General features: G+C 50.9%; 1 protein-coding gene across 1 annotated transcript in view; it reads right to left on the bottom strand.

The window, feature by feature from the left end:
* Window positions 1–12,293, bottom strand: part of zbtb10 (zinc finger and BTB domain containing 10) — a gene marked incomplete at both ends in the record, with an annotated part of 30,244 nt that extends 17,951 nt beyond the window's left edge. The window contains one exon of the mRNA XM_080527634.1: window positions 11,475–12,293. Coding sequence (XP_080383760.1) covers window positions 11,475–12,293 — 819 coding nt within the window. The remainder of the gene's footprint in view (window positions 1–11,474) is intronic.

Raw genomic sequence — 12,293 nt, forward strand, 5'->3', positions numbered from 1 at the left:
CACACACACACACACAGGGAGGGGTTCATGAACAGACAATACACACACCCCCACAGATCACACCGTACACACGCATGGTAGGAGTGAAGAAGGGGAAAAGAAACACACACGCACACGCGCACACACGCACACACACACGCACACGCGCACACGCGCACACACACACACACACACACACAAAGGGACATGAGTGGGCTCGGTCACTTAGCACCTGGGGTGAAACTGGTTCGACTGGCTCTTTAACGGGGGAGGGTGTGGGTGCTGGGAACCCCTAACAAACACAGACTCCACAGTCCACACACCGGGCTTCACACCACCAAGGAACCCTTCCCCTTCTGAAACCTCAGAACGTTGGTGCTGTCTGGCGAACCAGCCCGCGTTCATACCAGTGTAACCAGAACCATCCGCGTCATCAACGATGGGTGATGAAGGGGCGGGAGTAGGGTTGGGCGGTTATACAGTAAACCACGTTTTTTGTCAATATTTGTCAATACCGTCATAAATCTGTCCTAATTTATTTATAATAAACACTGTAAGTGTTTGTCCAGCACCGGTGTCTGTGTGGGTGAAGACGCTATCAAAGTGATGACAGAACTTTTGTAAACAATGTCATTTGTCAAATAAATAACATTTATACCAAAATACTAATTTATACTAATAACACAAAAAAGACGTGTCATGTAGGGTTGGGCGATGTTACGGTAACACCGTAAACCGCGGTATTTGAAAATAGCAACGGTGTCGATACCAATACCGTCAATACACCACCACTGTGTGTGGTTGAAGTCGCTATTGAAAGTGATGACACAACTTTTTGTAAAAAAAATAATTTGCCAAATAAATAACCTGACCGCTTCTCCTCAGAAGAAGGATACGCCATTCACAGCGCTTGTCTGCTGTAACACGCTCTGCTGTAACACACTCTACTGTAACACGCTCTGCTGTAACACACTCTGCTGTAACACACTCTGCTGTAACACGCTCTGCTGTAACACTCTCTACTGTAACACGCTCTGCTGTAACACACTCGATTGTAACACACTCTGCTGTAACACGCTCTGCTGTAACACACTCTGCTGTAACACGCTCTGCTGTAACACACTCTGCTGTAACACACTCTGCTGTAACACTCTCTGCTGTAACACACTCTGCTGTAACACACTCTGCTGTAACACGCTCTGCTGTAACACACTCTGCTGTAACACACTCTGCTGTAACACACTCTGCTGTAACACTCTGCTGTAACACACTCTGCTGTAACACGCTCTGCTGTAACACTCTCTGCTGTAACACACTCTGCTGTAACACACTCTGCTGTAACACTCTCTGCTGTAACACTCTCTGCTGTAACACTCTCTGCTGTAACACTCTCTGCTGTAACACACTGTAACACACTCTGCTGTAACACGCTCTGCTGTAACACACTCTGCTGTAACATACTCTGCTGTAACACACTCTGCTGTAACACACTGTAACACACTCTGCTGTAACACACTGTAACACACTCTGCTGTAACACACTGTAACACACTCTGCTGTAACACTCTGCTGTAACACACTCTGCTGTAACACACTCTGCTGTAACACACTCTGCTGTAACACTCTCTACTGTAACACTCTCTGCTGTAACACACTCTGCTGTAACACACTCTGCTGTAACACACTCTGCTGTAACACACTCTGCTGTAACACTCTCTGCTGTAACAGACTCTGCTGTAACACTCTCTGCTGTAACACACTCTGCTGTAACACACTCTGCTGTAACACACTCTGCTGTAACACTCTCTGCTGTAACACGCTCTGCTGTAACACACTCTGCTGTAACACGCTCTGCTGTAACACACTCTGCTGTAACACACTCTGCTGTAACACACTCTGCTGTAACACTCTGCTGTAACACTCTGCTGTAACACGCTCTGCTGTAACACACTCTGCTGTAACACACTCTGCTGTAACACTCTCTGCTGTAACACACTCTACTGTGACACACTCTGCTGTAACACTCTCTGCTGTAACACACTCTGCTGTAACACTCTACTGTAACACACTCTGCTGTAACACACTGTAACACACTCTACTGTGACACACTCTGCTGTAACACGCTCTGCTGTAACACACTCTGCTGTAACACACTCTGCTGTAACACTCTCTGCTGTAACACACTCTGCTGTAACACACTCTGCTGTAACACTCTCTGCTGTAACACTCTCTGCTGTAACACACTCTGCTGTAACACTCTCTGCTGTAACACGCTCTGCTGTAACACACTGTAACACACTCTGCTGTAACACACTCTGCTGTAACACCCTGCTGTCACACTCTGCTGTAACACACTCTGCTGTAACACACTCTGCTGTAACACTCTCTGCTGTAACACTCTCTGCTGTAACACTCTCTGCTGTAACACTCTCTGCTGTAACACACTCTGCTGTAACACGCTCTGCTGTAACACACTCTGCTGTAACACACTCTGCTGTAACACACTCTGCTGTAACACACTCTGCTGTAACACACTCTGCTGTAACACACTCTACTGTAACACACTGGTACTGGCACTCTGGTACTACTGACACCAGACACTAACTTTTGGTTGGATGGAGGAGGACAAAATGATTCACCAACCCATGTCTGTCTGTCTACAGTCTGCACCAGCCCATGGCTGTCTGTCTACAGTCTGCACCAGCCCATGTCTGTCTGTCTGTCTGTCTGTCTGCCTGCACCAGCCCATGTCTGTCTGTCTGTCTGTCTGTCTGCACCAGCCCATGTCTGTCTGTCTGTCTACAGTCTGCACCAACCCATGTCTGTCTGTCTGTCTGTCTACAGTCTGCACCAGCCCATGTCTGTCTGTCTGTCTACAGTCTGCACCAACCCATGTCTGTCTGTCTGTCTACAGTCTGCACCAACCCATGGCTGTCTGTCTGTCTGCACCAACCCATGTCTGTCTGTCTACAGTCTGCACCAACCCATGGCTGTCTGTCTGTCTACAGTCTGCACCAACCCATGGCTGTCTGTCTGTCTGCACCAACCCATGTCTGTCTGTCTACAGTCTGCACCAACCCATGGCTGTCTGTCTGTCTACAGTCTGCACCAACCCATGGCTGTCTGTCTGTCTGCACCAACCCATGGCTGTCTGTCTGTCTACAGTCTGCACCAACCCATGGCTGTCTGTCTGTCTGCACCAACCCATGTCTGTCTGTCTACAGTCTGCACCAACCCATGGCTGTCTGTCTGTCTACAGTCTGCACCAACCCATGGCTGTCTACAGTCTGCACCAACCCATGGCTGTCTGTCTGTCTACAGTCTGCATCAACCCATGGCTGTCTGTCTGTCTACAGTCTGCACCAACCCATGGCTGTCTGTCTGTCTACAGTCTGCACCAACCCATGGCTGTCTGTCTGTCTACAGTCTGCACCAACCCATGGCTGTCTGTCTGTCTGCACCAACCCATGGCTGTCTGTCTGTCTGCACCAACCCATGTCTGTCTGTCTGTCTACAGTCTGCACCAGCCCATGGCTGTCTGTCTACAGTCTGCACCAGCCCATGTCTGTCTGTCTGTCTACAGTCTGCACCAGCCCATGGCTGTCTGTCTGTCTACAGTCTGCACCAACCCATGGCTGTCTGTCTGTCTACAGTCTGCACCAGCCCATGGCTGTCTGTCTGTCTGTCTGCACCAACCCATGTCTGTCTGTCTGTCTGTCTGCACCAGCCCATGTCTGTCTGTCTACAGTCTGCACCAACCCATGTCTGTCTGTCTGTCTACAGTCTGCACCAGCCCATGTCTGTCTGTCTACAGTCTGCACCAACCCATGTCTGTCTGTCTGTCTACAGTCTGCACCAGCCCATGTCTGTCTGTCTGTCTACAGTCTGCACCAGCCCATGTCTGTCTGTCTACAGTCTGCACCAACCCATGTCTGTCTGTCTGTCTGTCTGCACCAACCCATGTCTGTCTGTCTACAGTCTGCACCAACCCATGTCTGTCTGTCTGTCTACAGTCTGCACCAGCCCATGTCTGTCTGTCTGTCTACAGTCTGCACCAACCCATGTCTGTCTGTCTGTCTACAGTCTGCACCAACCCATGGCTGTCTGTCTGTCTACAGTCTGCACCAACCCATGGCTGTCTGTCTGCCCTTTTGGCTGGTCTTTTGGCTGGTCTTTTGGCTGGTCTTTTGGCTGGTCTTTTGGCTGGTCCGGTGGTCATTCCTGAAGGCCTGAAGCAGCGTGAAGGAGGGCGATATCCCCCCAGACCACCGCGCCCTGCTGGCTGTCAGGGGGAGAGGCTGGGAGAGGAGTCATCTCCCTGCTTTCCATCCACGGCCCTCCCTCCCTCCCTCCCTCCCCAGGGCAGTAGGCCAGGCTGGTACAGTATGGACCAGAACAGGAGTACAAACACATACACAGACACACACATAGGCAGGCACACACACACACACACACACACACACACACACACACACATCTCTGCCTTGGTTTTCTGAACGGCACAGCAGATGTCCTAATCCAGAGTAATTCACATGGCTCTCCAGCTCTGCATTCACCCCCCCCCCCACCCCCACCCCACTCCCATCTCCACCAAGCACACAGCTGGGTTTTTCAGCTCGAGTAATTCAGATTAAATCCATTTCTCTCGAGGTCCCCCCCCACCCCCACCCCTGACTAACCCTACAGGCTCACTGTAACCCTTGTCTCTGGTCCGGGGCAGATGGGGGTGATTATCGGAGAGCCAAGCCTTACCATAAAACACAGGCACAGTGCAGGGCTGAGGGATGGGGGTGGTAAGTGAAATAGAGATAGTCTGGGAGGGAGGGGGGGGGGGGGGGTGGGAGGGGGGGGGGGGGGAGAGTGGTGCCGGGTGGAGAGAGAGAAAAGGGCAAAAAGGAAGAGGGCGAGAGAGAGTGAGAGAGAGAGAGACAGAGAGGGCAGCGAAAAAGGGTGAAAGCAAAATGGGGAGAGGAGACGGAGTGAGTGGAGAGAGAGAGAGAGGGGGGCAGGGAGAGAGAGAGAGAGAGAGAGAGAAAAGGGAAGGGGAGAGAGAGAGAGAGAGAGAAAAGGGAAGGGGAGAGAGGGAGATAGAGAGCCCAGCCAAAGCCAGGTCACCCCATTTACCCTCACAATACCCAACCATCTCCTCCAGGCTCATTGTTCAATGCTGCTTTGTGTTCACTGGTGCACTCACACTCCTATTACACACACACACACACACACACACACACACGCGCACAAACACACACACACACACACAGACATAGACACAGACACACACAGACACACACACACACACAGACGCACACACACACAGACACACACGCAGCAGACACACACGCACACGCGCAGACACACACGCACACGCGCACACACACACACACACACACTCCCACTTAAGGACTGCGGGCTGGGCTGTGGATGGAACAGGAAAGACAAGAGTGCTCTCACTTCCACCACCCACACCACAGAGCCGACCACGGCCCGCGGTCCACCTGCCATCAGAACCAGCCCAGGACGCAGGCCGGGAGAGAGCCGGTGTCGGGCTAAAAGACAGGCGTGACGAGGCACATCTACTTCCTGGTTCCAGGGAAAGTAAAAAAAAATAAAAATGTGGGGGGGGAGTTCCAGATGCACAAATTGTACTTTTTAATCATTCTGGAGAAGAAAAGAAAAAAAAACTGACAGAAAGGCGATATGGAACTGATAGGGCCCAGAAGAAGAAGCCAAACCCTCAGAATGAGAGTGTGTGTTATCTGGAAAAAACCTCACTCTCTCTTCTTCTTCTCCTCCTCCTCCTCCTCCTCCTAACCCAGAATGCCACAGGCCACGAGCCACGGTGGATGTGGCGCAAAAAACTAGCTGCTGCTGCTCGACTGAAAACAAACGGATTGCACGTTGATGAATGCCGCTTCGGACAAACGTTTCTGAAACTAATTCTAAGCCTTTTTTTCGGGGCCCTGTCGTGAGTCACACACACCGTGACAGGAGTCTGAGCAGCCGTATTGGGGAGGGGGAGGGAGAGTTTGGGCCAGGACACCTCAGGTCTGGTCCAGGAGACCATCTTGGCTCCGTTGTAACGTGTCTCGTTCTCTCTCTCTCTCCCCCCCCCCTCTTCTCTCTCTCTACCTCTCCCCCTCTCTCTCTCTCATCCTTTCTCCAGATGTGCCACGTGTTAGCGGCTACGCTACGCTAAAGCTACGCGGGCGGCCCGCTGTGGAACAGATGCTGCAGGAGGAGGAGGTGGAGGAGGAGGAGGAGGAGGAGGAGAGGCTGCAGACACTGGGCTGGCTGGGGCCAAGTGGGAATATGGTGACACCGTCCTCCTCTGCTTCCGACGTGGCCGCAGGCCTCCTCTGCGCCTGGGAGCCGGGGGCCGTGGCGGCGGGAAAAAAAAGACAGGAAATTCTGGGAAACGGAACTAACCGTGAATTCCGTTGTAGGTACCGAAGGTGTGTGGAGTGTTTGAGGTCCTGCCATTACAGATGACGTCTCACAGTATGGTTGGCTGTGATGACGGGTGACGGCACACATTATGATTGGCTGCAGAGCCGTAAACGGAAGCCATCTGGGTTACAGGAGCGGGCTAGTTTGCTGATGTTAGCAAACAATGCCAATTTGAACTCCACCCTAACCCTAACACCAACCCTAACCCTAACCCTAACCCCAACCCTAACGACGTTAGCAAACTAGCCCGCTCCTGTAACCCAGATGGCTTCTGTTTACGGCTCTGCAGCCAATCAGAATGTGTTACGTCATCACAGCCAACCATACTGTGAGACGTCATCAGTAATGGCAGGACCCCGAACAGTCTTACAGACCCACACACATCGTACACCTACACCGTCTCCGACCAAAATGTTTAGGCTACCGCTATCGATTTCGCCACAATGAGTGAGTCAGTTTCCTTGTACGGTGTCGTGGTTTTTGTCATGTTCACCCCTTATATCACACGCGAAAGGTCCCCCGGGTCGAAGCCGGACGCAAAGCAATCTGTTCCTCTTTGCCGGTCCCCCTCAGTGGGTCGCGCGTTGCGCTAACGACGCTTAGGTGGCAGGTTTGATTCCCGCCGGGACCGTATATACTGGAAAAATATATGCACTCACCCTAACCCACTGCAAGGTGAGCAAAATGGCATATGTCATAAGACTCACCGTATCCACATAGGTTAGCCTTGGTAACTGAAAGGTAAGCTTAAACTGTGGAGGACTAAAACCTGCCTTTTAAGCGCTGTTTCACCTGGAAGACTATCAGTCAAACAATGGCAGATGAAAACGCACTGAAAAACATCCAGCTAATGAGAGCTTATAAACCAGACCTACAGGGGACAGAACTCTGGGAACAATATCTCCCCAAAACAAAACAAAACAAACTAAATAAATACCCTGCGGGCACAAACAGATCCCTGGCTCTGACACACACGCAGAGAGACCTGTACACACACACACACACACACACACACACACACACACACACACACACACACACACACACACACACACACACACACACACACACACACACACACACACACACACACACACACACACACACACACACACACACACACACACACACACACACACACACACACACACACACACACACACACACACACACACACACACACCTTCCCCAACCTGCACATTTGTGGTGGAACATTGTTCCCGAAAGACAACAGAGACATTGGAGGGACACCAGTTTCTGTTTACCCACCACCCTCCACCCCCACCCTCCAACCCCACCCCTCTTTACCACCCCGTCTCGCGGTCCCAACCCCACCCCGAGGCCGCAGCCCCCCCCCCACCCCACCCCGTCCCCTCACCCTGGCCGCGTCTCTCCCAGATGCTAGAACAATACAGCAGTGTGCTCCGGGCCCAAGGTGTGGGAGGGGAGCGCGGCTCCAGGACTCCTAACAATGCAAGAGAGGGCTGAGGGCTTGCTGAGGGATTCCTGGGAAGAATTCTCCCCCTGTTGCCCCCCCACCCCCCCCGAATACACATCAATCTCACAGGGCACAGAGAGGGGAGATGGGAGGAGCCCCCCCTCCCCGCTCTAGGAGGCTAGCCAGCGTCGCCTCTATCTGGCCATGCCGCAAAGGACGTAAACCATGGCTCTCTTATTAACCAGAGGGATGTAGTTAAAAAGGCTAATCCTGACATTAACCCTTGAACTTAAACCCGTGCCGCTCGCCCTCGCTCTCAATTAAGGTCCGAAGCGGCTAAAACATTAGGGGAGATATTTCCCAGACACAAAGAAGAATGTGTCCTGGGCAGCATGGCTGTCTAAGTGGGAACCCTCCTGGACTCTGGGGGCTGTAAAAGAGACACACACACACACACACACAACGCTCCGTACAGCCGCTCTGGTTGTGGTGGTGGTGTCCCCTCAATGAGCCTAATCAAGTTAGCTTAGCCACGCAGCTGGCCTGACTCCCCCTTCCCTGTAATGGAAGGGGGGAGAAACAAGAATAGCTGACATTGTGATGCCTTATATTGTCGCTGCACGACAACGTAGCTAGGCTAGTTCCCACAGTCTTCTTATTCAACCAACCATTTTTACTAAACATGGGAAAATAACCCATGGGGGGGAAAAGTCAACTTTGCATAAATTTCACTTTGACCTACATTAGACACACACACACACACACACACACACGGACACACGGACACACACGCGCATACGCATACACGCACACACAGTCACACACTGCAATTCAAATAGGGCCGTGGTTGTAAACACTAGCGGCATAAAACATTTTAAATAAACGTCACATAAAAACCACATCGAAACGAAAGCATCCAAGAAAATTGATTTCCACCAAGGATATCAAAGTAGAGGATGAATAGCTTAGGTCTAAAGGGTTTAGAACACAGCCTAAAGCCAGTGGAGGTCCCTAACCTCTCTGCCAAGCCCAGCCAGGGTCTCCTTGTTGCTAGGGGAGGAATCCCACTTAGCCACTAATCCCTCCCCCTGCTCTCCCTCCCAATTAGTGATGTGTACAAGTTAGTGGATCACTTTAAGTCACCCTGATTAGTGTTCGCGTGTCGAGGGAGGAACTAACCGCGCAATACCAAGCAATCCTTTTTGCATTTCACTCCACAAATTAGAGTCAAATTGTGCTGCGTGGTCTTAATTCCCCTCGACAGCTTGGATCAAAAACAGGGATAAAGAGGTACTACATGTCGATTTAGAGGGATCGGTAGGAGGGTCTTAAACTGCCGGGATGGAGTCCGTTGACGTTTATTTGGTCGATCGAGGGCTGTAGTATAATTCGGTTACATCTGGACTGTAGCTCTGAGGTTTACATAATCCCAAACTAACTACGCTCTCATATGGCTCTCAACTGACAATCTACAAACGACCGATTTATCTGAAGCTATATATGCAGATGTTCATATTTTGTTTCGCCTGATAAATCAGTACTAAACGATGTACTTATTAACGTTACAGCATGTTCATACAATGTTGTTACGTAGTAATAACAACGTCAGTACATTAGGCGTGAGGGCGACTTAACATAGTGTTCCCTAAAGCTTTAATTTGATCCAATTACACGCAGGGAAAGCCCCGGGGCGGTCCCCTTAGTGATACTCTGTCATAGGACAATACGCCTAGTTTCAGTCTTGCACCCCCATAGGAGGAAAAAAAAACGTGTGGCAGCGATCCAAGACACCAATCACTAATGCAATAACATCTCCACTAATCCATACACGGTGGATGGCTGATGAGGTCAGGTGCTGCTGTGGCATTCTATTGCTGTCATATATCTGAATTTAATTGTAGCAGCCTATTCACGGTATTGCCTGTGGGGGCCAGGGCAAGCTGTCAGGCTGACCCCAACATGATTTACTTCTCTCTCCCCCCTGTCGCACCCCGCAGCAACTGACATGGCATCTTTGGATGTTGGGGAGTCATTCTAGCACAATGCCTCTAATTTAGCTTCCCCAAAGGGCGGAGGGAGAAATGCGCCAGAGGTCATTCGCGCGACTTCGAGGCCAGCGAGATTACATGCAAAGCAGAGGCGGGGGGTTGGGTAGGGGTGGGGCTCCCCTAAGACTGCTAGGCTCGAGCCCTGCCATTGTGTGACCTCTAGTACCTAGTAATCAAGCTTAGTTGCTGGGGCAACAAAGCGTGCGTTGTATGGTTACGGTGCGTTACTTCGTGAGCTTAGAATGATAAGGTTCTATCTCCGTTTAGGGCAGTTCAGAGATATTGAGCGTCAAAGTGTTTACATTCCATTATGTTTTGTGAGATGGAACCTTTGTATTTTATTAATTACTAACAAAAAAAAAATCAACATTTTAAAAATAACACCACACAGGCATTAATAAACACCTAATGGATCAGATTATGTAAAAAACTCAATTTTGACAAAAATGGAGATAGAAGCTCTAAGCTCACGACCTGCACGTAAGGGCTGAGCAAACACCACTTCTGTAGATTCCAGGGTGCTATGACGTCATCACGTCCTTGAGGCGACATGGAAATAAACCCAATCCCCCCCCAACGTGACTGTATCCCCCCATTACTGTCGAGATAGTGGGAGTAAAATCGAGCTACAAGCTAAACTACCTGTCTAAAAGGTTCTATCGATGTCATCTTCCAAAACATAAACAATAAGGCCTGCAGCACGTAACTGGTTAACACAGGAGCAGGTATCTGTCACCACCACTGGCTACATCTACTACTAGCTTAGCATGTTAGCCTGCTGCGGCGACGTCGCCCTGACAACACGGGTATGACTGCTAGCTCACAGGCTAACAAGCGTTAGCACGCTAAGCTAGCAGCCCAACTAACACTGGGACCTGCCTGCGCTTGGACCAGTTTATTTGTAAAGCACATTTCATACAACAGACAGGGGCAATTCAAAGTGCTCTGCGTACGTTATTAAAAAAATACAGCGAGAGGAGTGTAGAAAATAAAAAATGACAATGAATAAAAGCACATATTATAATATATATTATAAAGACAGGTCCAGGCGCTAACACCAGCTAATTAGCTGCTCTCTCTCTCTGGCTGTGTTCGAAATGGCATACTAGCATACTCAATTAGTATATACTGCATACTGCTTACTACATTAATAATAAGTATGCCAATACCAGCCGACTAGAACATCTAGTATACATTTCTTGCATACTCAAATTTCACATTACTCTACAGTGTGAACGCACTGTCTGCATACTCAAAATCGACTAAATCATATCTAGTATGCTGTATGCTAGTATGCCATTCCGAACACAACCTCTCTCTCTTCTGCTACTAAAACATTGTGTAGCTTGTCAAAGTTTGGGGGGAAACCCAGAATCTTAACCAGTCAAACACCAAAGTGAACATGGATCATGTAAGGTAGGGGACAGGGGGGACACTAAGCTCATAAATGCAGTTTTTAGCATCTTAACCAGAAGTGCAAAATAGTGATATAAGAACATGATAGGCCTGTACAAACATGACAATGATAGTGATAGGTATAGTATGGCTTGTAGGGTAGTGTACCTGTTTGGTGGGGTCGTGCCTGCCGTGCTCCGGGGACAGGTGGTGTCTCAGCAGCGAGGCCCGCTTGTAGCTGCGGCTGCCCCGGACCAGCTCGTCTCCTGGGTGGCTGTGGGTGGTGGCACCATGGGTAACACCTCTGTCGTGGCACCAGGAGCAGGACATGAGTCCCGTCTCCTGGCAGAACCGGAGCCAGGGGAACTCCTGCAGCCACACAGCGTGGAACAGCAACATGGATGTGTGTCCCTTCTTCTGCAGCAGCAGCGATGTCTGCGGTCTCATCTCCACCCAGGACCTCCTCCTGATCTCCGGGGAGACCTCCTCCTGCTCCCCGGTGTCTCTGTCTCTGTCCTCGGGGGCCGGGTGTCCACCACCGCTGATCCCCTGGAGCTGGTCCTCCTCCCGGCTCAGGCTCCCGTTACCGGCTGTCAAAGTAGTGCCCCGTTCCCTGGACTCCTGGTCCGGTGTTCCGGTTACTGCCACCCGGTCATCCTCCTCTCCCTCTTCCTCGTTGCCTCCACCTTCCGGGTCTTCCTCCTCCTCCTCTGGCTCCTCTGTGCTGTCGCCTGTGACAGACCCCCCACCCCCACCCTCAGCTCTCTCTCCCTGCGACGGTCCTTTCGCCCCCAGATCCCCGCTACCGTCTTCTTGATCTGGCCTGGCCGTGTTCCCCCCGTTCAGATGTCGGATGTCTTGACAGGCCCCGGCCTCCCCCCAGCTGTTACTACCGGGTGTCTGTCCACCAACACCGCTGGACCCGGTGGTCAGGGCTGATAATCCTGATCCACCACCCCGGAACCTGCGATTTCTCTCTCCGGACAT

The sequence above is a fragment of the Nansenia antarctica genome (assembly GCF_963989245.1).
Source record: "Nansenia antarctica genome assembly, chromosome: 3".
NCBI classification, from domain to species: Eukaryota; Metazoa; Chordata; class Actinopteri; order Argentiniformes; family Microstomatidae; genus Nansenia; species Nansenia antarctica.